The sequence below is a fragment of the Pararge aegeria genome, chromosome 25 (assembly GCF_905163445.1).
Source record: "Pararge aegeria chromosome 25, ilParAegt1.1, whole genome shotgun sequence".
Taxonomy (NCBI): Eukaryota; Metazoa; Arthropoda; class Insecta; order Lepidoptera; family Nymphalidae; genus Pararge; species Pararge aegeria.
This window is the reverse complement of record NC_053204.1, coordinates 10029320-10055926: the sequence shown is the minus strand read 5'-3', so window position 1 is coordinate 10055926 and position 26607 is coordinate 10029320. Positions and strand designations below refer to the sequence as shown.

The 26607-nt window shown below is 36.1% G+C and overlaps 1 protein-coding gene across 2 annotated transcripts in view; it reads left to right on the top strand.

Moving 5' to 3' along the window:
* LOC120634824 (nephrin) overlaps positions 1-26607 on the top strand; it is a 391882-nt gene that overhangs the window by 53680 nt on the left and 311595 nt on the right. For both annotated transcript variants that reach the window (XM_039905648.1, XM_039905647.1), the window contains exon 4: positions 2049-2228. In XM_039905648.1, the coding sequence (XP_039761582.1) occupies positions 2049-2228 (180 nt within the window). The remainder of the gene's footprint in view (positions 1-2048; positions 2229-26607) is intronic.

Sequence of the window (26607 nt, the reverse complement as noted above, 5' to 3'; positions counted from 1 at the left end):
CACAAGCTAAAGATAAATCTTACTTTCTAAACACATGTAGCTCCACTTAACGCTGAATCTTGAATTGTAAACATGATTTGATCTAACGTGCTATCGCGCCATTCCAAAAAACAGATCTGCCGACTGGAACTATAATCTGCTACAGCAATGGGACAGTAAAACATTTTTAGTACATATTATAATCCGCCAACCCGCATTGGAGCAGGTTTGTGGGTCATTGCTCCAATTCCCTCTCTTCTATGAGATAACCAAGCTGTTAGACAGTAATAACTTTTCTTATGTTGACTCTCAGCGCAAGTTCCACCAAGATTATAACAGATGTAAAGTGTCTATAGCTTTACTTTAACTGCAAAAAAGTGAGTTAAATAGGTAGTTAAAACTTAAAAACCGGAGCGAAGTAAAGCTTCAAGTCTCAGAGGCATTAAACTTTCCATTGAGTGTTTGTAATTTAAGTTCTGCTACGTTTTTTCGCTTTTCTGTATTTAAAATTGTATTTTATACACTTGGATTGTTTGATTCCATTAAAACTATACCGAAGACTTGCTTTTTTCAGCTTTACTCCTCCAAAAAAGGAACGATAATGTTAACCGTGGTTTTAACACTGATGAAGATGTGCCACCATGCGTTTTAACGTTCCGATACGATTCCGCGTGGGAACCAGCAGTAGTTTAGCTTTTTATAGCAGTTTGTGATAGACCTTGTCTGGGGAAGTACTACTTCTATGTTTATTTCTGCTGAAGGTTCAGGTGTTCCGATCTGAAGGGCGTGGTTTTCGGTGTAATAACAGCCACATAAGACTTGTTCCCCGGGTATCAAAGCCAACAAGAGGGCCATGCCGTGGTGGTTTTTAGTTTGGGTATACCCCAAAGTCAAAGTGAAATATTTCTTTATTCAAATAGGCACATAGATGGCACTTTTGATGCGTTATTATATACAAAATGTGTACATAGCAGTGAGTAGTGATGGCGATAACTTCAATCGTAAACTTAAAACTAAAGCTACGAGAGTTCCAATCTAAAAAGAAGCCTACAACAAACTTAGCCGGGTAAAAGCCCCCTTTAGAGGAGGGGAGTCCCACATAACCTCCGACCTGATAGCAATAAAGCTTTTCCACCACGCCAAAAAAAGCACATGAGGCTGGAAAACTGTGGGTATATGGTGCCAGGCACAAGGTGCTGGATTGGCAGCCCCGCACTGGTAAACGCAGCGTTGGTCGACCCCCGACGAGGTGGACGGACTACATTAGGCGCGTTGCAGGTAGCCGTTGGGTTCAAGCGGCACAAAACCGTGGAATTTGGAACTCCCTACAAAAGACCTATGTCCAGCAGTCTACGTCCATCGGTTGATATGATAATGATTTGATGAAAGCGGCACTTTATAGCACGTGATTCTTGCATGCCCAGTGAAGTGTTGTGCTGTTTAAAGGCAATGGTTTTCTAGATACCTTCGGGTGGGCCATCACGTCCGTCAATAATTTTTCAGGCGGTTAGCGCAGTGGCGCAGTGCTTACTGCGTCCAAGGCCGTGGGTTCGATTTCCACAACTGGAAAACAATATTTGTGAGATGAACATGAATGTTTTTTAGTTGTCTGGGCGTTTATCTGTAAATTATAAGTTACTATTAATTAATAATAATATACTACGACAATACACACATCGCCATCTAGCCTCAAAGTAAGCGTAGCTTGTGTTATGAGTACGAAGATGAATGTACATAAATACTTATAATATGTATATATACACACCCAGACACTGAGAAACATTCCAATTCATCACACAAACATTCGCCATTATGTGTAAGTATTTATGAAAGTCTGTTTGTTTGTTCGTCTTTACGTTACGCCCTAACTAAGCAACCAATTAACTAGTTTTTTGGTACGGAGTTAGTTGAGAGGACGGAGAGTAACAAAGGCTACTTTATATCCCAGCAAATAACCGATTCCCACGGGATATCCCATCGTAATAAACGCTGACAAAGAGCGTGGGCAAAATATAGTAAAAAAAAAAAATTAAGTCAATTGAAAACTAACATACATGTTTTGTTTCCAGGCTACTCTTCAGTTATACCCGGCTACGCCCGATATTCGATGTTCGGCGACCGTCGCCACGGCATATACAACCTTCGGATAGTCAACGTGACCCTTGAGGACGATGCTGAGTACCAGTGCCAGGTCGGCCCAGCGCCCAAACACAAGGTTATCCGAGCGAACGCGTCATTGACTGTTATATGTGAGTACACCTTTTTTTATGTCAGATTATGAAACCCAGAAGAAAGAAAGAAAGAAAACTTTGTTTGGATATACACACTACAAGATTATACACACTAGAATTAAAATACAATTTAATAGTCTTTTTTTTTTCTTCTTTTTTTTTATATATTAATAGCGGGCAAACGAGCAAGTGTGTCACCTGATGGTAAGTGATCACCGCCGCCCATAAACATCTGCAGCACCAGAGGAGCCACCGATGCGTTGCCGGCTTTAAAACAACACAACACTACAATTATAGGAACGGTGTGATCCCAAAATGGTCTTCACTCATAATATTTGCATTGCCTGTTAAACATAGCGCTGATCTTTCGTGAAGCCAGACGTGACGTTTGGACGGTAGGCACTGACAGAGCGACGCTTAAAAACTATGGGTAAAATAATACAATTTAAATCATTAAAAATAAGAGAAAAATGTGTAATACTAAATAAAAATAATATAAAAGATAGTATAGAAATACATAATTTATAATATTTTGTTACGATCGAAGCGATAAAAAAAAAAACACAAGTAGGCACCCTTTTTCAAATGTTTTGTGGTTGGAAAAGATAAGAATAGCAGCGATGGTCGACTCTCAACGAAGATGATAGACGGCATCAAACGAGTCGTTAATATGCAATCGCGGTGTTTTCTTAAGGATGTCTATTATTTTTAAGTAGGTACCCCTTAAAGTTTAACTTACAAAAAACTTAACTGAACTTTATTACATACAGGGTTTGACAAAAAATACGAGAAAGTTCTCGGCCTTGTAGTTCCTACTATTAAAACTCATAACGTTTGCTCAAAGGCTTTTCAAAATTCAGTTCTAATTTATTTCATACAACAGTACAGAGTAGTTACAAGTAGAGTGTCTATGTAGAATATTGAATATTTAATATTTCCACAAACTATAAAGCAAAAAAAAATTCTTAGAACAAAACTTGTTAGTATTAATGTAAACAACTAAAGGCCGAGAGCTTTCTTATATTTTTTGTTTAACCCTGTATAATCCATCTGTGAAAAATTAAAAACCACATCTAAATCCTTAAGGTGGTTTAGGAAGAGAAAGCAACTTTTTTGTACCATAGACAGAATATAAATAGTGAAGAGAAAGATCTATATACTCATAAAGAAACTGTAACTGGGAGATTTCTGTACTTTTAATATATTTTGAAAATTTTGACATGGGGATGCTTTATAATCGATACTGACTTCAAAACAGCTTTTCTTTTAATTTATGTCTGTCTGTCTGTCCGGGGACCACGTGGAAATACCTGAATAAAGTGACTCATGCGTAAGGTTTAAGTGTATATTTTACTATGGTTTTCTGTAAGTTTTCAAAATATGTCACACTGACTTGAAGCTTTACCGGCGTACGCCACGAAAATGATTGACGATACATAAAAATAATGTACTATGGCTATGTCTAACAGTTATGATTAAGTCACAATAACTGCTTTTTTATAATTTGTCATTCAAAACACGGGTACAATCGAAAGATGGTGACATTCCTATCATGATATGAATATCCAAATGAATAATTTTATAAATATTAAGTTTGATTATATACCAGCAAATTTCTTTTTAAATTATTCAAATTGAACCTATCGCTTCTAAGTTGCGACGGGTATAGAAATGCAAAAAGCAAGAAAAATGCCGCGGACCGCCCAGCCGCGAATAATATAGTTTGGAAATAAAACTGGACCTCGTAGCGCTGAAATTAGTTTCTAAGTTTTTTTGAGAAATACCTGTAATAAACGATTTGGTGCAGACGAAGTTGCGCGGGTCAGCTAGTAAAGAATATAGATTGCGTTTGCCGCAGTTCATAAACTCAAACAAATCACCAAGTTAAAGCGTTGACACTTGGCATAAAACAAACGCAAAATGAAAACCTTCAATAAGCATTATCTAAGCGCAAAACCTTGTACTGTATCTGAGGAAGGGCGTAAAGGGGCGGTTTTATATGAAAGCTTAACCCAGAGATGAATCGAGCGCGGCCTGATATGTCTAGGATCTCGGTTTATGGGGGTTGAAGGGTTGTCTTGATAGGTTTCTGAGGGCAGGCTTCTTGGCATATCGATAAGCGTATCTGAAAGTTTGATTTTGGGACAGTGTAAGAAAGAAATACATTTTGTTTTTCTTTGGAGTTTAGTTTCTTATCTTAATATAATAAATATACTATGACAAACACATATCGCTATCTAGCCTCAAAGTTAGCGTAGCTTGTTTAATGGCTAGGTACTAATATGACTGACGAATATTTTCATTAATAATATACATAAAAGCGATAATAGAAGCGGTGTTAGCCCAGTGGGTAGGACTTCGACTTTACTTTCGGGGGGCGAGTTCGAATCCCGGCACGCACCTTTAACTTTCCTAAATTATGTGCGTTTTTCAGGCAATTAAAATATTACTTGCTTCAACGGTGAAGGAAAACATCGTGAGAAAACCTGCATATCTGAGAGTTCTTTATAATATTTTCAAAGGTGTGTGAAGTCCACCAATCGGTACTGGACCAGCGTGGTGGACTGCGGCCTTAACCCCTTATCATTGTGGGAGGAAACTCGTGCCCTATAGTGGGCTGGTGATGTGTTGATATGATGATGGTGATGAATATACATAAACACTTATACAAACACCCAGATGCTGAAAACATGCATGTCCATCACACAAACATTTCCAGTTGTAGGAATCGAACCCAGAGCCTTGGACCCAAAAATCGGGGTTGCTGCCAACGGCGCCAATCGGCCATCTAAACAACACGTTTAAACAACAGTGACCCAGTTTAAATCTGTCCAATGTCTATCTTCTACTATTAAGAAAAAAACAAAAAAAATGGTGTGATAGGAAGCATCCTATATCGAGTGACAGCGTCACAGTGCGGTGGCTTAATCAATTTAAATCTATTATAGTAGAAGCAAGTGATATTTAAATTTGCTTGAAACGCATATATCTTAGTAAAGTTAGGGATGCGTGCTGGGTCTCGTACTCGTCCCTTCGGAAATGCAGTCGAAGTCCTAACCACTGGTCCTTAACCGCAATCGTCTTTCACATCCATTCTTGTTTATAATAAAACTGTAACTCATTATATATTTCTCTATCCTAAGTTTACTTTTAAGAAAACATTACACTTAAATAGAAATTTTAAAAAACGATTGTATTAGTGTAAGTGTTTGTAAAACCTAATAAATAAAAAAATTTAAGAAAAATAAAGTCTATAAAATAGGAGAAATATATAAGGAAATAGGTCTACTTCTATTGTGTGTACACTCGCAGATATACAAAAACAGATATTTTTAATTACCTACATTATCTCGGACTTCATAGGGTTTCAATTAAATAATGTTATCGATAAATTTATGGTCTTTTAACCTTCGAATTTCGATATCGACGAAATTCTTTATAGTATAATTTGGTAATTTGCGACGCCAGTAACCAAACCAAACGCTCTGACGAAATAAATAAATATCATAGAAACACCTCAAAAATTACATTTGTTTGCATTACCAATTAATTAATATTGATTAGAAAAGTTAATGAATTTCTTAGAAAGTGTATCACTATTTTTATGAGTTCTAATATATTATTAAGAAAAATCAAGACATTTAATTTTCTGTCAACTTCATTAATTAATTACTACTAATATAATTAATTACCCAAGTAGCTGGTGATATTTCCGCTCTGGATTGCAAGGCTTATACTAGCAAACCTCTCTAGAGGGGATATCGTAAGGTTCACCAAAGATACTGATAGGTTTCAGGAGGGGATGCTACCGGAACACCAGTAAACCTGTGAATAGGGTGGAATAGAGTGGAATAGTCATTACAGAGGGCTGATCACCCTTCTGGCAATGACATGCGTCCCCTCATTAAATATATATTAATTAAATATATAAGGCTTTTACTATGAGTCAAATAAGGGCCAAATTATGGCTCTATTACAATTGATTGGATAAACGCTTGCATCTGTTTCTCGATACATGAAAGTTTTAAAACTATCTTTCGTTACAATGAACCTTAAATGATTTGTGTTTCTTTTATTGCTAAACAAACAACTAAGAACGCAATATCCACAAGTATACTGTATTTATTATGAACGTACTAAATTATCCATAAACATAAACAATATTTCACATCACTATATTACACTAAAGCTGTCTTAACAAAAGCCCTCAGCATTCGGATAACGAGGAACAGAAAATAAGAATATATACGATACAATATATTGTTATCGATAATCGCATCCCATCCCTACGACCTCAATAATAGGATGGCGACTATTTTACGACAAGAGCCTTTTATTCAAATTCGCTAGTTCCGTATCCAATAAGCAATAGGGTCTGATATATTTCCTTCGACCCTTGTAAGTATTGCGTTTTGGTATGCTATTGACGTTTTCCTTTTTTTTGGGATTGGATTGTGTAACTACTTCGTCCTTATACATTCCTGGTATTTAGCAAGTTAAGTTAGACTCGATGTGAACGCATACTAAAACAATATTCAGTTGGTGTATGTCCGACATTATTTTTGGTAGTTTAATCAGAATATTATAGCTATGTTGTTCGAGGTTTCGGTCGCGTCTAGTGACCAGTGAAAATCCAAAAACTACAAATCCAAAACTTACAGCCTACTTAGTTTTGCCTAGTTCCGTATCAAATAAGCACTTGTGTGATATATTTGCTTCGGCCCTTGTAAGTTTTGAGTTTCGATATGCTATTGACGATTTCTTGTTGGATTGTGTAACTTCTTCGTCCTTCAATATACCTATAGAAATATTAGGTAATTAGAAAATTACGTTAAGTTACATTTCAAGGTTAGGAAAACGCAAAATAATCTTACGTTGGCGTATGTCCGACACTTTTGATGTTATTGTTGTGAGTTTTATCAAAATATTAGCTCTTTCGTGTAAGGCTTCGGTCGCATCAAGTGACCAGTGAAACCTTCTGTTTTCACGCCTTTTTAGTTTTCCTTAGTTTCTAATGAGGCCTGATAGTATAAATCTTAAGACCCTTGCAAGTGTGATGGTATTTAGCCAGTTTTATGTTAGAAAGTTGGGTAAGCGCCTACCAAAATAATTTTACGTAGTCGTATGTCCGACAGTTGTGTTCTAGTACAAGAGTGCTTTCAGAAAAATTTACTAGTTCATTACTGTAGTTTCAACCCTGATAATAATATATTTCATTCGTGTATATTATGTTCTTGTTCGTATGAAGGTTGCAAAAGTATTACCACCTATCTATGTTAGTGACTTTATTTAATATATTCGAATGTATCTTTTACTTATTTATTTCGAGTATTTAATCCAGACAAACATTGACACCTTTGGATATACACCGACCATAATATTTACCAAGGATGTTTGTGGCAAAGCCAAAGTCTAATATTTCTTTATTCATATAGGCACATAGATGGCATCAGATTTTGATGCTTTGATTGCATACAAAATGTGTACATAGTAGTGAGTAGTGATGGCGATAACTACATTCGTAAACCTAAAACTAAAGCTACGAGGGTTCCAAACGTGCCTGGTCTAAGAAAAAGCCCAAAACAAACTTTGCCAGGTATTCTTTTTGTTAACACCATCTCACATTTTCATTTGAAAATAAAATAAATTAAATGGCTTCTGTCACGGTCAGTTATCAATGCAACCCCGTACCACTTAGAAAAGCACCTTTTATTCAAATTCTTAAATTACGCATCCAATAAGCATTAGGGTCTGATATATTTCCCTCGACCCTTGTTACTATCACATTTGGTATGACGTTTTATTTTTCATTCATTTTGAAATTAGAATAATATCTTGGAAAAGCGACGCAAGTTGGCACTACAATCTTATATTTTTTTAACTCTTTTCATTGGCCACTGATTCTGTGCTTTTTATGAACTTCACTTAAACTCCAATTAAACTAATAATTACCCAAATAAAGTTTATCTTTAATCCAAGTTTTCATAATAGAATTAGAACTCGTAAAAGGCCATATCCTCCTTATTTAAAAGCTAAAGGCAATAAATCATAATTTTAGCTTAGGGCAGCTAAAATTATGATTCATAATTATAACTTATATTGTGCTAAAAACCCTTCCAACCTCAGTAGAGTTGATACACCTGTTTCTTGGCCTACCATTGCATACGGTTGTGGCTTATGATTAGATATATTCCATACATTTTTGTATGGAATCCTACTTCTCTCTAGTAGGTGATTAAAGTGTCCCCTCTTTCTTATTTTACTCAAGGGGCGGTGAAACTGTATGCTGTGCTACATCATTTGTTACATCTAATAACTGTTTGAATTTCCCATAAAAAGACTATTGTAAAGTCAACATCTCCTGAGGATGCTCTGGTTTGAGCGAAACGTGCGTTAAGGGTACATTGCACAAGATCTGTTTGGTTAGGAGTATAAGGATTGAAGAAATTATTAATTACACCACACAGATTCTTCTGCTTTTCGCGGATTATAGCAAACTAAGCTTTATTTTAATAATTCCAATAAACGTTTGTTGAGAATTTGAGTTTAGCGTACGAAAGACCAATGTCCAGCAGTGGACGTCAATCGGTCAATTTGATGTTGATGATGAATAATAGTTAGATTGCGCAGATTCTAATACGTACACATGAGGAGCATATTTCTAGAAATTCCCGAAACAAGTTCTCGAAACTGCATGCAGAGCATACGCCAAATAAACGAGTGCAGTTTGCCAAAAACCTTGAAAACTATCCGCCGCGAAAGTTCTCCTTTGTTAAGACACAGTCGTGCATACGTACCGTGAATACTTGCTCTTGCAAACCCAGCCGCGGTGAAAACTTAGTGCAATTTAATATTTCAGGTGCCCGCAAACGGGCTAGGTTTTTTGGCATTGTTGATGTTGGAAAAGAGCAACTGCTGAGTTTCTTGCCGGCTTCTTCTCGGTAGAATCTGCCTTCCGAACCGGTGGTAGAATCACTACAAACAGACAGACTTGACGTTTCAAAAGTGCTTATATTAGGCCTACTTGAAATAAATAAATTTTGAATTTTGAATTTTTGAATTTTGGCAACCTACAAAAGCTGCTAAGTTGTCTTATCTAATAGGCAACTTGGAAAATATATACAACGTGAAAATGAAAACAGAAATAATACTCCAGAAGGTTTAGAGGTAGATTATTTACTGTCTCTGAGTCTTATCTGCGAAACTGAAATGCTAATCGTTTTTGATTAAACCATTGCCATAGTTTTTACTGAAAGAAAGCAGATATAGTGCTAACATCACATGCGAAAGTAAAATCTAGTGACTTCTGTCACTTTATTAGGTAGGTACGCGACGCGTTGGTACTATGCACGTGTCGGTCTTTTATCTTCAACAGGGTTGTCATAAGTAAAGTATTAGAATTTTTTGAATTAGTTTGTATGGAAAAATAAATATGCTTTTCTGATTTAATATTTATTCTTATTCTTACGCACCCTTCAGCAGTATTTCCTAATTCCATAACACATTGCGTATGTGTAAGTCCCTCGTGCATCTGGTGAGTAAATATTGCGATTGCAAAGCGGTTGTAGCCTAGTCAGGACTTCGGCTTTACTTTATCGAGAATCCCAGCACATTAATCTTACTTTTGTTACTTATGTACGTTTTTTAAGTAATTTATATATCACTTTTATGGTTAAGGAAAACATGGTGAGGAAATCTGCACACCTGAGAGTTCTCCGTTATGTTCTCAAGAGCTTGGTGTCCACCATCTCTTAAGAAACATAACCTCCTTCACGTTCTGAGAGGAGAGCCGTGCTCTGTAGAGGGTCATAATGGGTCGGTGCTGAATAAATATTTGGCATATAATATAAAGACATCGATATTATATGCACCAATAATACTTGCTCTTGCAAAAGCCGCGGTGTCAACTTAGCGTAATTTAATATATCAGGTGTTAAGGCTAGTTTTTTTGCCAATTTACAAAAGCAGCTAAGTTGTCGTATCTAACAGACAACAAAAATTGGCAACTAAAAAACTCTAGTGTCATAATAGCACTTAAAATTTAAATTTTGGAATGCGTCGATTATATTTAGTAAAGTTTGCGAAAAACTATTAACTTGACACCGCAGAATCAGGTCCTCATTCGTTCTCATTCAATCGTCCCTAATCAGTCTCTTGATTTTTTAGAATCAATTATATTAAGTATGCTCGTAAAAACCTAAATATAATTTTAGAACAAAAGTACCACTTATAATCAAGCTGTCGGTAGATAAGTAATCTTCCGAACCAAACCCCCCCTCTTTCCAATTACAAGGTTTGTACCCAAAGATATTTTCCGAAGCAACCCCTTTCCAAGCCCCCGGGCGATTTTGTAAATATTTTAAAAAGGTTAGGGTCGTAACTTAGGTGTAACAGTGCAAGTTTTATAAAACGAGATATCGCACGGAATAGAGATGGATATATAATTGCTGTACGCTAGAAAGAGTGGCAAGATACAGGGCAACTTGTAAAAGTTCATTGTTATTGGGTAATCCGGGATTAGAACAGGAGGTGGCAATGTTTGTTAAACCTTTTTTTGTAAATAATAAATTCTGAGTAAACCTAGTTCGCATTTCAGGGTTTTTGGGGTACAATTGCCAAGTGTAGAAAAGGTCATAGAGGTGAACTGTGTTCTTTAGTTTATGTAATTATCTTTGCTTAAAAAAATTAAAAACAAAGGCAGTCACAAGGACTGCTGGCATAGTGGAAAACAAAACAATCGAATAACTAACTTTGTGTTTCTTTATTTTTGTCATTTATTTCCTACATAAATATATTAAGTACTACACAGTGATTTTAAATTTAATCAAAATGAAAAATTCATTTAAGTAGGCCTACTTTATAAGCACTTTTAAAACGTCAAGTATGTATGTTTTTAGTGACTCTACCACCGGTTCGGAAAGCAGATTCTACCGAGAAGAGCTGGCAAGAAAGAAACTCGGTCCAAAAATACTAATCGAAATTATGTACAGAACTCACAACAGCAATAAACTACTGCTAAAGCACTTTTAGAAATCATCATAATTAACTCATTTTTGGTCCGCTATAGGGCACAGGTCTCCTGTCAGAATGACAAGAGTTAAGGCCGTTATAGCCCACCAAGCTGGCCAAGTGTGAATTGGTAGAATCACGCATTTGAGAACATTATGGAGAACTCTCATACATGTAGGTTTACTTACGATGTTTTCCTTCACCGTTAAAGCAAGTGATATTTAATTGGTTAAATTAAAAACGCACATAACTTCGAACCGTAAAAGGTGATCGAACTCAAGCCTCAAGCCCTATCGTTGGATACCCATATTGAGGGAGTTGTGTTGGGAAAAATGTGAGCCGCCGTTTTGTGGCGGCGCCATCTTGCATCATTTGATTTCACGAATAGTAGCTAAGAACACTCCCGACAAATTCACCTTTTCGACAAAAAATATAACATCAAGGTTCATCTGGTCGGGAGCCACACACATACACACAAATAGAGAAAGAGAGAGAGAGAGAGAAAGAGGGAGAGAGAGTGAGAGACAGACACGTGAAACTTATAAGCCAGTCGTTTTTGTACCGGGGTTGAAAAATAACTTCGAAAGTACGCGATGAAACTTGAACATTTTTCATTTTTCAACAGTCAACTTTAACTGTGGTACACGTCGTTTGTTAAGGAAAACATTAAAAAACAACATTCTCCAGTACCTAGACAAAGTATCGTGTATTCTCAGACCATTTTGCCCCGAAGTTCGCAGACAAGCCCCGGGTTTTGTTAAAACTAACAACTTTTTAAAGAAAGAACATCTTATAGGTATAAAAGTCTTTCTACTTACACCAAAGTTTATTTAAGTACCTACTCAATTAACCTTTTAGAAGTAATGGTTTCTTTTTTTACTGACTTCAGAAAAAGGAGATTGCGCTCAATTATTTACTAGTAGTAAGGCTTTTTGTGACTTGACAGACCTTGTCCGGGGAAGTAAGAACTACTATCTAGATCTTACTTACCGCCAATACCGGTGATGTGGTTATTTTTTTAAAACGTGTTCTAACCTCAGTGCCATCTGTCGGGCGGATTTGTGGCTCTAAACCATCCAGGTTGCCACCCAAACGCATACCAAAATTTCATTCAAATCGGTCCAGCCGCTTAGGAGGAGTTCAGTGACAAACACACGCACACAAGAAATATATATATATATATAAAGATATGCATTCAAATAATAACATGTAATTAAACACAGACAGAAAATGAAGGGGTAAATACAAAAAAAAAAAAAATTATAATAATAATAATAAAATAATAGGAATAATAAAAAAATAAAGCTTAACGTAGTTGATAAATACAAATTAATAATCAGAGGTCTTAGTAGAAAATATTGTAGTAGGTTGTAGACTCTGCACAATGTAGAAGTTGCATACAAAAAAAAAAAAAAAGAACAACCAGAATGCCATCCATGTAGCATATTTGGGTACCGACAGTCTTCGATCTCAATGTCGAAGGAAAAAAGGAAGAAACACAATTAAAAAAAAAAATAAAAAAACATTGTTATAACATACACAATATTCATTAGACCATTATTGTGTGCAGTGCATTGTGTCCAAAAACAGTCAAAATTCCCCGCGCACGTCTCACTTTACACCCGCTGAATGTTGCTAGCTCAAAAACGTTTTCCCATTTTAAAATTTTATGGTGAACGCTTTGAACATACTGTATGTAACATATAATTACTGTCATGGTATGGAGTGGTACCGTTGGTTCGAGAAACCATACTAAAGTGGCCATCCCTAGCCAAGATCCAAAGCCACTCGGGTCACCGAACATACAAAAGCGGTTACAGACAATGAAACCAGAAGTCAGCGATTGCGGAGCACATTCTACAAGGGGGCACCCAGCACTGGATAGAGCTACATGACCCTAAAGTTCTATCCACCGATCGTCATTATATTCCAAGACTAGTTCATGAAACGATTGAAATTCGGAAGCACAAAAACTTCAATCGTGAGGACGTTTTTAAATTAGCAAGTGTGTGGAACCCAGTGGTAGAATTATGCAAACTAAGAAAGCATCGTACAGCTTCTCAATTTAAAAGTGACGTTGTCAGTGTAGTCGAACAGTTCGTTAAATACCGACAAAAAGAACACGAAAGCGGGTAGTCAGATTCTGCCCGTGACATCCAATTTGACGTCTCGTACCTACGCAGTCCCGTCGTGACCACGATCCATGCAACTGGGTCGAAATATCGACAAATCCAAAATATTATCGTTGTATGTACCCGTTGAGCTATATGTAAGAAGAAGATTAACCACGAAAATCTAAGTTAGAAATCTTTAATTCTAAAGTGGATTGGTTTTGATGCTTCATGTACGCGGTTTCTGTAGGTTCTAAATTCTGTGAGTATATGCTTCAAAATGGCAGAACAGTTTTTCTTGGAGCTACTTTGATATGGGTAATATTGAAATACACACATCAAAGAATTGATTCATTTGAAGCAGCGAAAATACAAACAAAATAATGAACGTTGCGTATGTTTACACGAAATGTATTTCAAAATGACTTAGGTTATATATTCATCACTCTACGTTAACGTCCCACAGCTGGGATATACCTTTTGTAATAAATAAATATACTGCGACCAGTGGCGTGCAAAGCTTCATAAGTATTGGACCCGTCACACAGATAAGTATTTTTTACACACATTTCAAAAATTGTACAAATCTAGTGATATGGGGGCGTCCATAAATTACAGGTCGTGCCCCCCCCGTCCCCCCAGTGCCTGAAGACTAAAGTCTTCGAACAGTGCGTGTTGCCAGTGATGACTTACGGATCTGAGACATGGTCGCTAACTATGGGCCTCATAAGAAGGCTCAGAGTCACTCAGCGGGCGTTGGAGAGAGCTATGTTAGGAGTATCTCTACGCGATCAAATCAGAAATGAGATCCGTAGAAGAACCGACATAGCTTAGCGAGTTTCGAAGCTGAAGTGGCAATGGGCGGGGCACAACGAGGTGGACAGATGTCATCAGGCGAGTAGCTGGGAGCCGCTGGAGGCAAGCGGCCCAGGACCGTGAATTGTAAAACTCCCTACAAAAGACCTATGCCCAGCAGTGGACGTAATTGTTTGAGGTGATGATAATGAAATTACTTAAACGCGTTGGATTGTTATTGTAAAAAGAAAAAAACAAATGGTATAAAACCAATATGGTGCTTTGACAGTCAGTAGATGTAAAACGTCGAAGTGTGGATGAAATTATTTTCTTTCGAACGAATTAGCGAATGATCTTAATCGTATTAGGATTGCATTTAAAATTAAACCTTAAGCATGTACAATCTAGATTAAATAGATCAAAATAGTATAACTTATTTTTTTGGTTTAATTCAGAAAAAAAAATTGCATGATCTTTGTCGAGACCCTCCTCTCTCCAACGTAAGATTAGATGAGATTGGACTCGACCGCCTATGATAGTGACGAAAATATAACTACCGAATTTGTAAAGTTTAAAAAGGAAAGCTTTAAAAAGAGCGCGCAGCTCTTTTGTGTCGCTGCACAATTGAAGTTTATCCCCGGGGGTAGTACAAAATTAACTTCTAAAGGCGAAATGTTGACAATACCACAGAGAATGATCATTTAACAAGTTTTCTGTTTTGTACGTTTGCCGAGTTTGCTGGATGCTTTTTGTCTAATTTCACTTTTTTTTTTTTTAAGTGAATTTCACTTCGTTATTATGAAAATTAAGTGTCTTATGACTTGGATAGAAGCAGGCGTTACTTTGCGGAATTCCATGATAAATTATGACGGCCGACTGGCGCAGTGGGCAGCGACCCTGCTTTCTGAGTCCAAGGCTGTGGGTTCGATTCCCACAACTGGAAAATGTTTGTGTGATGAGCATAAAATGTTTTTCAGTGTCTGGGTGTTTATATGTATTTTCTAAGTATTTATGTATATATAATTCATAAAAATATTCATCAGTCATCTTAGTACCCATGACACAAGCTACGCTTACTTTGGGGCTAGGTGGCGATGTGTGTATTGTCGTAGTATATTTATTATTATTTATTAATTATGAAGATATTAATTTGCTATACTCCGTGAAAAGCAGGAGAATCTGTATGGTGTAATTTTTAATTTCTTTAATCTTTATTATACACACATATATACTCCACACCAAACCGATCCTCGGCAATGTACCCTCTACGCACGTTTCGCTCCGAAACCGGAGCATCCTCAGGAGATGTTGACTTCACAAGGAATAATCGCTCTGAGTGTGAATTGTATTCAATTTACTTCTAATTTTTTTTTAATGTTCTAGTCGAAGTTAATTACCGGCCCACTACAGGGTAATCCAATGAATTGATTATGTTTTTGAAGCTATACTTCTTTTGGCGCGTTAGAGAAAAATGGTGAGAGTTAATTTTTACGAAGCGCGCGCACACCGTCACAAAAAACCGACACCATGAAGTTAGCTATAATCTCTCGAATCGAATCGCTCGAATGATAAACAAAAGCTAAATAATCTACTTAAGTTTCATCAGAATTCCGTTAACTGGCAAACTGGAAGTTGATTCATAAAGTTTACGAATAAAGTCATAAAAAGATTCCCAACTACCGACACTCGATTTAAACTATGAAACACCTAGCCTAGTTTATTTATAAAACAACACAAAAAAAAAAAACCTTCCTCTATACAAAGTATCGGTGTACCAAACTTCAGCCCATTGTGCCCCAAAGTTTGCCAACAAGCTCCGGGTTTTAAAAGTTTTAACTTTAAAAAAGAAAGCTCAGCTTTTATGTCGCTTGTATTGTAGAGGAGTTTATTCGCGGGGGGGCATGGAATTAACCTTTTAGAGCTGACAATATTGTTGAGGGTGTAAAGTTTAATAAGCTTGGTTCAGTTTTCAACTTTTGAGCAGTTCATATTACGTTTGCATTAGAAGAGCCTCACGAGGTTTGTCGGTTCGACCTCACATGAATAATGGGTTACGTGGTTTTGTTGCTACAAAATGAACTGTGTCTATTTTTCAACCGACTTATCGATCGTATGTTTTTGTGTATATTTATTACTCGATTTCTCCGCCAATTAGCAACCAATTTTGACGATTCTTTTTCCGTTTGGTTTCCGCTTTCATCTCTCATACGTCAGATAATTCAGGAAAAGATATGGGATCGTCAACGTGACATAACAATAAAACCCACCAGCCTGTATTGAAGTGGTGTGGTGGGTCAATTCCCAAACATCATCTAGAATATGAAAGATGAGGCTTCGATAGACGGTGGGCGCAGTTGACAGCGACCCTGCCTTCTGTGTCTAAGGCCGTGGGTTCGATTCCCACAACAGGAAAATGATTGTGCGATGAACTTGGATGTTTTTCAGTGCTTGTTGTTTATCTGTATGTTATAAGTACATATGTGTATTATATTCATAAAAATATTCATCAGCTATCTTAGTTAGTGTTATGGGTACTAACCCATAACACAAGCTACGCTTACTCTGGGGCTAGATGGCGATGTGTGTATTGTCGTAGTATTTTTATTATTTATTTGAATAAAAATTCAAAAAAAAAAATTTAAAATTCATTTATTTTAAGTAGGCCTAATATAAGTACTTTTAAAAAGTCAAGCCTGTCTGTATGTAGTGACTGTACCACCGGTTCAGAAGGCAAATTCTACCGAGAAGAAGCCGGCAAGAAACTCAGCAGTTGCACTTTTCCAATATCAACAATTTACATTTTACAATTTAACATTCATTTTATAAATAGCAGTAAACCCTTAGTTAGCGCTAGTGAAACCGCAGCGACCAGCTAGTTCATTGTTACTTGTCATATTTCGGTTAATACGTGTGTTTGTTTAAGTTTCGTCCTAGTTAACACGACAGTAACATACAAAATCTATAACCGTGTAAGAAAATTGTTAATTGCGTTTTTCCGTACAAGATTTAGGCGATAGTTTCAACATTATCGTGACCTTATACAGAAGTTCCAAGATGTCGCAGCTAATGGGACAGGTTTTAAATGCCTTAGAATTTGGTTATTTCATCATTCTCAGTTATAAATGGACGAGAGTTGAGTAGAGAGTAGAGATCTTTCTCATAGGACCTCTATGGCATATTATCATGACGGCCGACTGGCGCAGTGGGCAGCGACCCTGCTTTCTGAGTCCAAGGCCGTGGGTTCGATTCCCACAACTGGAAAATGTTTGTGTGATGAGCATTAAGTGTTTTTCAGTGTCTGGGTGTTTATATGTATTTTCTAAGTATTTATGTATATATAATTCATAAAAATATTCATCAGTCATCTTAGTACCCATAACACAAGCTACGCTTACTTTGGGGCTAGGTGCCGATGTGTGTATTGTCGTAGTATATTTATTTATTTATTTATTTATTTATTTATTTATTTATTTATCTTGCACAATAATGACGACTTTATTATACCTTGATTATGTTTATTTTTATTATCTATATGTTCATAAGTATTTATGTATGATTGAGTATATATTAGTTTATTATTTTATATTTATTTATTAATATTTTTCTTATTTGTGCAATTTTGTTTATGTATTTGTATTTAGCTATTTGAATGTACGTTTATAATAATTTTACACCACCTGTCCGCTCTCTCTCATTTTGTCCTAATCCGAAGGTTGCCCGGCAGAGATCGCTACTAAGCGATAAGGCCGCCTTTTGTATTCTACTTCTGTCTTTGTATTTCTATTGTTTTTTTTATTTTCTTAACTTCATTGTGGTGTACAAATAAAGAGTTAAATAAATATGGCGCAGTGGTTTTATAAGTGGGATGCTAACGCCTTTGAGAACATTGTCGAGAACTCTTAAGCATGCAGGTTTCACGATGTTTTCCTTCACCGTTGGAGCAAGTATTTTATTTGCTTAACACGCACATAAATTAGAAAAGTTGGAGGATCGTTCTGGGTTTCGAACTCGGCTTCCCCGTTAGTAAAGTCGAAGTCCTAACCACTGGGCTATCAGCGCTTCATTTTATGTTTACGCACGTAAAACTAAAGATTAGTCCACTTGCGTTCTCAGGTAATAGTATTCCAGAATGTCATTTATATCATTCATATATACGAGTATCATTGTCATTTATATCATCTTTGGTTTCATTTTTCAAGTCGATTTGCTTTGCTCATACGCTTTCTACCCCTTGTTTAAGGTCTACAACCTTCTTTACTTGTCAAAGTCAAAGTCAAAGTCTAATAATTCTTTATTCAGATAGGCACATAGATGGCACTTTTATTGCGTACCTAAATTACATGTAAAATACGACATATAAGTGAGTTGACGGCGATAAATAAAAATTTAAATTTGTCAATTTAAAACTAAAGGTCTAAGAAGAAGCCCACAACGAACTTAGCCGGTTGTTTTTTTTTGTTATCACCATCTCACATTGTCATTTAAAACTATTTGGAAACAAAGGGAAAGTGCTGGAAGGTTACCTCACGTTGTTTTGACCTGTTGGAGTAAGTATTTTAATTGCTAAAAACGCACATATATTGGAAAAGTTACAGGATCGTTCTGGATTTTAAACTCAGCCCTCCGATAGTGTAGCAGAAGTCCTAACCACTGGGCTATGACCGCTCTTCTTAATATCACCATCGTGCCACCGAGATCTAAGTAAACCACGCTAGGTAATATTCCGAGTATGTACATTCGTAATTCTATACAAGTTGGAAATTTTAATTGAAATAGTTTCCAAAGTTGCGAGTCAAAGGCTCTCGGACACTGGGGGAGTTCTTGTTTTACACTCCACTCCGCTCCGAAAACTATTGAAGTTCTCAAAGCAGTTAAATTTTCATTAAACCTTAATTTAATTTTATGCTACTCATAATGTCAACAAAAATTATCACAAATGTTTACATACATTAGCAAATCAAAATTAGTCTAAAGCAAAAAACTTACTTTAATCTTATGTAATGTATTTATCAACCCGTGATGTAAGTTTCCATAATTTTGACCACTGGACGTTCACACGAAATGCAGTGTCTTACGGCATGCATCCAGTGCGTCTCGTTTGAGGTCGTCTGTAATTTTCCATGTTCGGAAAACTGGCTTTCTTTATCTAAACTGCGGGTGGAAAACACCTCATTACTTTATCGCGGGTGGTAAAGTAAGTATTCAAAAAGAGAAGTCAGTGAAGCCAATCGTCTTTGACGATTTTTTTATGTTGTTTTTTTCATTTGTGCCTTTTAAGACAGGCAAAGATCATTGACCATACAGCCTAGTAGACAATCTACGTTTACGAACTAAACGTCAGCCGATGATGTAGGCAAATAATCAAACTGAGTGGTTTAATTTATGACTTAATAAATTTTATAATTAACAAAAGTTAAACTTAAATATAAATTATTTACATTAAAATTCAAAAAAATAATTGGTAAGCTGATTAATAAATATAAAATAGCAAAAAATAGCAAAATAAAATTACTCTAGTCCTTAGTAGATTATTATTGGAAAATGTTGTGAAATCACAGAAACATTATATTCCAACTTTATAGACACTTTAAAAATATTTTTTCTTAGCTTCGTGTATGTACATCGTGAATTTTAAGCTATTCAAAGCAGTGAAAATAAAAATTTACGAGTATGAAAAATTATTTAAGATGCAATGCACACATTTTAACATAGGCAGAAGTGTGGCGAGAAATGAAAAAAATTGTTCTATTTCTAGAGTTTCAGCTACAACAGTTATCCAGAGCCTTAAAATAGTATTTAACGTTTCCCGCCGAAGATAAAATAAACGTTGGCTGTATGGTAAATAATCTTTGCCTGTCCTCAAGAGGACAAACTAAAAAACCACATAAATTATACACTACCTGATAAATTAAGATAGATAACTAAAAACTAACATATAATGACGAGTAGGGAATCTAACATGCAGAACCTCGTTATCCAAAATCGAAAATTATTACCAAAAACCCAAACCATTGAGATAAATACTAACAATGAACCTTATTACTACTGCCTTATAATTCATAATCGCTTGTAAGCATGTATGTCAACTGAATACTTAAAAACCTTGTACTTAGGAACCTACAAAGTAATTCTGAGAATATTCCTCAAACATTCATAAATGAAAACAATTCCAGAACCCTCCCTTTGTTTAAAATTTCCAAGTAGAGAAGGTTGTAGACCTTAAATAAGGGGTATAAAGCGTGTGAGTGAAGCAAAGCAACTCTCAAAGTGAAACCAGTGATTAAATGTGATACCTTTAAATAACATTCTGGACTACTATTAACTTTATGTTACTTTATTACTATTACATTTTATGTGTACGTCTGTTTTTCCGTGTCCGTTCCATCTTTAGTTTTACGGACGTAAACATAGAAGGAATTGGTGATATCTTAGTGGTTAGGATTTTGGCCTTAAATGTGCCGAGTTCGAATACCAGCAACGCTAACTTTTCCAAGTTACGTGCCCTTTATAAGAAGATGGTAGCGGGCTTATCTGTTAAGGATTATGGTAGTTTTACCCCTAATCGGTTTCTACGGGACATCGCACCGGATAATTAAATAAATGAATAAATATACTACGACAATACACACATCGCCACCTAGCCCCAAAGTAAGCGTAGCAATTCTACAATAAACTACCAATTGACATCTTGAAGATGTCTCTCAAAAAGTTCAAAGTTTGTATTAAACGTAAGCTTATAGAAAAGTCCTATTATAGTATAAAGGACGACGTAATCGATAAAAAAGCTTGGGTATGAATTATTGCTCTAACCAGGTTGCTCTTCTAATCATTTTAAATGACATTGTGAGATGGTGATAACAAAAAAAAAACAAAGCCAAAAACAAAGCCAAAAAAAAGCCCTCGTAGCTTTTTTTTAAGTTTACGAATGTGGTTATCGCCATCATCTCACTACCGTGTAATTCTTATGTACGCATCAAAAATGCCAGCTATGGGCCTACTTGAATAAAGATATTTTTGACTTTGACTTTGACATTATAGAGAATTCTCAGGCATGTAGGTTTCCTCGCGATGTTTTCTGTCGCAAGAGGAGCAAGTATTATTTAGATAGGCACCGAGGACAAACCTCTGCGGTATTTTCGGTGCTTTTATACTAACCATTTTAATTTGATTGTTTTATTTGGTAAATAAAAAAGAAAAAAAGTAGTAGCTTAGAAAAGTTTGAGGTGCTGAGATTCGAAAGTGCATTCCGAAAGTTAAGTACTACTGGGTGCTACTGCTCTCCAAAATTTTAACTCATACTTAAAATATACTTTAATTACTACCAAAACGCCAGGCCACCTCGTCAATGGTGGGTGCGGCTGCTACCAGTGCCGAGCAGGCCAAGAGGCGTAAATATGAAAACCTGGATAGCAGGTTCATTTTTGTGCCTTTTGGAGTAGAGACTTTGAGACCGTGGGGTCCGGAGGCAAGAGCTCTTTTCAAAGAATTATCGAAAAGGGTTATCGAGTCTACCGGTGACCCTAGAGCGGGCAGTTACCTTGGCCAACAAATAAGTTTGGCCATCCAAAGGGGCAATGCTGCCAGCATCCTAGGAACTGTGCCTCGCTGCGGTGGTTACGAGGACGTTTTAGATTTTATTTCGGTTTAAATAGTTTATTTTAGGTTATATTTATAAAACAATTATTTTAAAGAATAAATAAATGATTTCAATTTAATTACGACTTTTAACATGATATAAAATGATATGCCGTAGCTTTTTAATCAGCACCGACTTCACCTGAAGCGTACATTGTTGCTCTTTCCACACAAGAACTCGGTGCATTCGCATTCAATCCAAGCAATGCTTCTTTACAACTTCTTCGCAATGGCTGCGCGAGCCTCGTTCAGTGCATTCTGAAATGTTTGCGTTTCAAGTTTATTCCTCATGTTACATTACATAATGGCGGATGCTCGTGCGTTCGAGAAATTATGTAGGTACAAAGTGTATTAAGTAATTTTGTAATTTAACTTCTGTTGAAGGGGCAATGTTTTTCCGTGTCGTGCGCTTGTGGGTCGGAAAACTTGTTTTTTAACAATGGAGTCCCAGTGGAACTCGCGTGTTGTTTTGAGTATTCATATTATGTTTCGAAAGCAGTGATAGGCGATAAAAAGTATATTACTTCTAACACTTCCAAGAATATGTGTACAAAGTTCCATGAGGATCGGTTAAGTAGTTTTTGCGTGAAAGCGTAACAAACAAACTTACATTGACATTTCAAATATTAGTAGGGATAGGGAAGTACGGATTAAATTGAAATTCAGCTACTCTTTCTATATCTAATTACCTATCGAGCGCAATGTTTATCGATCAGATTAAATTCATAATTAATTTTTCGGTTATTGATTGATGAAGCGGTGATAGCTTAGTGGCTAGGACTTAGGCTTCACTTTCGGCGTGCCTAGTTCAATTCCCAGCACCAGTGTGTGTGTGTGTTTTAGTGTTTTAAACTGTTTTTTGTTTGGTCGATCCAAAATGGCGGATTATATATTTTTAACAACTCCCTCAATATATGTATCAAATGAAAGGGCTTGAATTGTAGAGTAATATACTCTTTATTTTCAATTTATAGTGTAATTCACTACCAGGTGAGTTTGCAGTCAAGAGCTAACTTGTTATCATCTGTTTTGAAGAAGGGATAAAATCAACGCGAGTGACGTCACTGGCAGAGCAATTAGAGTGAGATGAAAAATGACCATTCATGAAACAAAGCAACTCCCTTACAGTCGCGAATGTACTAAATTAAATTGCTTTACGTTGAAATATTCAATAGGGTACACAACAAAATCACCACTAACTTGGCACTTTTGAGGCAAACTTCTTTTTAGACGAAGTTCCAAGATGCCTTGTTATTTCTTTAAGGTTCAACTTATAAGGAAATACGTGCATAGTGTTGGGGCAGAATAAAAAAACTACGATTTTACTAAAGGGGTTATATAAATTTGGATTTGCCGTGCTCAGTTTTATTTGTGTTATTTATTTATTTATTTCATTAGATATACCAAAGATACACTGTATTATCATTAATCATTTTAAATTATAGTTTATTGTCCGAGTACAGTTATCACTTTAACAGGTATACACAATTGAGTCAAAAGCAAAAATAGTAAGTATAAAAGAATTAATATTAAACAAATGAAAATAATGATATATTTATTAATTTATTTGAAATAAAAAAAATACTAAACAATTAAAAAAAAAAATATTACTCTAAGTTTAATTTCGCCTTATTATTTCGTGTTACCATCCTCGTCCTCTTATAAAAAATATTAAAAGAAGCAAAGTGACATCTCTTGTTTCAAACGTGTCACATTGTAATATGGACCTTTAAAAAGTAGATCGAAACTGCAACGTTTCCTATTAGATGACGCTACAGTCGCTATAAGACTGATGTGGAAGGTATATACTAATTTCGGCATCGACGTTAGTAGAGCCGTAGCTTAATTGGTGAAAGCGCTCAGGCCGCGAGTTGCCAGAGAGTCGCGTTCAAATACTGTCGGTTCCGAAAATTTTTATGTGCATTTTAAATTTATAAAATCCTCATCCTCATCACCCATTACTGGCCCGCTACAGGGCACGGATTTCCTCTCAGAATGAGAAGGTCTTATAGGCCGTAGTCTACCACGCTCGCCAAGGTCGGATTGGTAGACTTCACAAGCCCTTAAAGAACGCTATAGAGAACGCTTAGGCATGCAGGTTTTCTCACGATGTTTTCCTTCACCGTTTAAAGCCAGTGATTTTGAAATTTCTTAATTTAAAAACGCACATAAGTCCGAAATGTTAGTAGTGTGTGCCGTGGTTCGAACTCGGTCTCCACAAAAGTAAAGCCGAAGCCTTACCCACAAAGCTATCACCGCTTTTGTGTTATCTATACTTATAATAAATCTGTAACTGGAAGATTTATAATCGATACTGGACTCAGTATTAACAGATTTTTATTTAATTTTTTTCTGTCTGTCTGTCTGTCTGTCTGGGCATCATGTGAAAACTACTGAATGGATTCAAATATAGTTTGGTATAGTTGTAGCTGATATTCCGGGTCAACATATAGGATGTATAACTAGATGTAAAAATAAGTAACTAAGAACACTTCCGACTTATAAATAAATAATAATAAATATACTTCGACAATACACACATCGCCATCTAGCCCCAAAGTAAGCGTAGCTTGTGTTATGGGTACTGAGATAGCTGATGAATATTTTTTTATGAATATAATACACATAAATACTTATAATATACAGATAAACACCCAGACACTGAAAAACATTCATGTTCATCACACAAACATTTTCCAGTTGTGGGAATCGAACCCACGGCCTTGGACTCAGAAAGCAGGGTCGCTGCCCACTGCGCCACTCGGCTGTCAAATTACTTATTAACCTTTGTAATATAGAAAACAAATACAAATTCGGTTCATATGTTCACACACAAACAAATCGAACTTATAGAAGCCCGTCGTTTATGCGTTGGGGGTTATACATTTAAAATAAAAAGACTTATTAATATAACGACCCTTCCTCTGCTCCGTAGTCGAGTTATATCATTCATTACTTTGACACACAATCTGCATGCAAAGAAAGACACCAGCGAGCGGAATGCACTCAGGTATATATCTCTCTTTTCGCATCTCTTACGTCCTAGATATTGTCTAGCTCGGCGGGGCCCTGGGGGAAATCTCGAGCACATCTAATGCACATTGCGACATGCTAAACGTAAAGGGGCATTACAAAACTTGGAATTAGAAAAAAGAGCTTTTTGAGCCAATAATAGCGGAGTAAGATACAAAAGGAGAAAAAGGAAGCGGTGATAGCCAGGTGAGTTTAACTTGGGGGGCACTTCTATTTTTCTAAGATATGTGCGTTTTAATTTAAATATCACTTGCTTCAACGGTAAAGGAAAACATCATCTGTTTACCTGAGAATTCTCTACGATGTTTTCAAACGTGTGCGAAGACCACCAATCCGCACTGGGCCAGCGTGGTGGACTACGGCCTTAACCTGTTCTTATTGTGGGAGGAGACCCGTGCCCTGTATTGAGTTGATCGTAAGATAAGGAAGGCGTTGCTCATTTAAGCATTGCCTTTTTCGTAGTTATTATTATTATTAAATTCTTTACTGCACACAAAAAAATAATATAGAAAGAGATATACACAATAGATAAAAAAAAGTGTGTGTACTTATGTGCACGCGTTAGAAGTAATACTTCTTTGGCGTAACAAGATAAAAATCTTTTCAAAACTGTTATCTTTCGTCTTATTCTGCGTTTGTAGAAAAAACTACTCTAACAATATATATAGAGAAATATTATAACGCATTATCTAGTTATCTCACGGAAAACCAAGCTTCATCATTAAAATTTGAGATTTGTGTTTGTACAATTGAATCACCGGAATGATCCCGTAGACTTTGACAACTCAAAGTGTTCAGTGTCAAACCTTTTATTGAAAAAACAAAACTGTTGACTATGGCTAACTTCAGGGTGTCGGTTTTTCGTGACGGTGTGCGCGCGCATCGTAAAAATTTACATACATCATTTTTCCCTAACGCGCCAAAAGAAGTATAAACTAGTTCAGGTGTGCAAATGCGGTCTTATCGTTAGCGATCCCTCCCGGACAACCTTTGGCGAAAGTAGTGGCTACAAGGAACGGGTTGCTGCGGCAATAAAATTTATACCTAAATAAAAATATTGCAAAGTAAATTACATGTTACAAATTCTAATATTACACATATAATCTTAATATATATAAATCTCCTGTCACGATGTTTGTCCGTTGGACTCCTAAACTACTTAACCGATTTTAAATTAAATTGGCACACCGTGAGCAGTCTGGTCCAAATTAAGAGATAGGTTAGCTTAGATCTTTAATTATAGTCGCAATTTTATTTTATTCCAAATTATTTACTTCATTGACAGTCACACTACTATACTCATTTAAGGCTTAGCGATACTGAATACTTTAAAAACGCAGACGAATACGCGGGCAACAACTAGTTACTATATATAATACAATATATTGTTCATACATATAATAATAATAAACTTCATACTATAACGCTACATACATAAAAATAGTTTTTTTATGTTTGACTTTTAAAAAGACGCAAGTAGTTAGTGAAAACGGGCATGAGAACAATAAACCTATAGCCAGTGGCGTGCATAGAGGGTATGCACAGGGTATGCAGATGATATAAAATGAAGAAAATCTCCAATACGAGTTATAAATACTTAGGGGTAGGCTTTTTATAACTCTTACAATGCCTATCCTTAAGTTTTTTATAGCTCTTAGTGGAGATTTTATTCATTTTATGTCATTTTATGTCCTCTATGCACGCCACTGGCTATAGCATGTCGTCATGTGCATTGAAACAATCAGGATTTCCACAGGGCCAACCGTGTTAGACAATATCTGAGGACGTAAGTAATGCAAGAATGGAGATGAGCC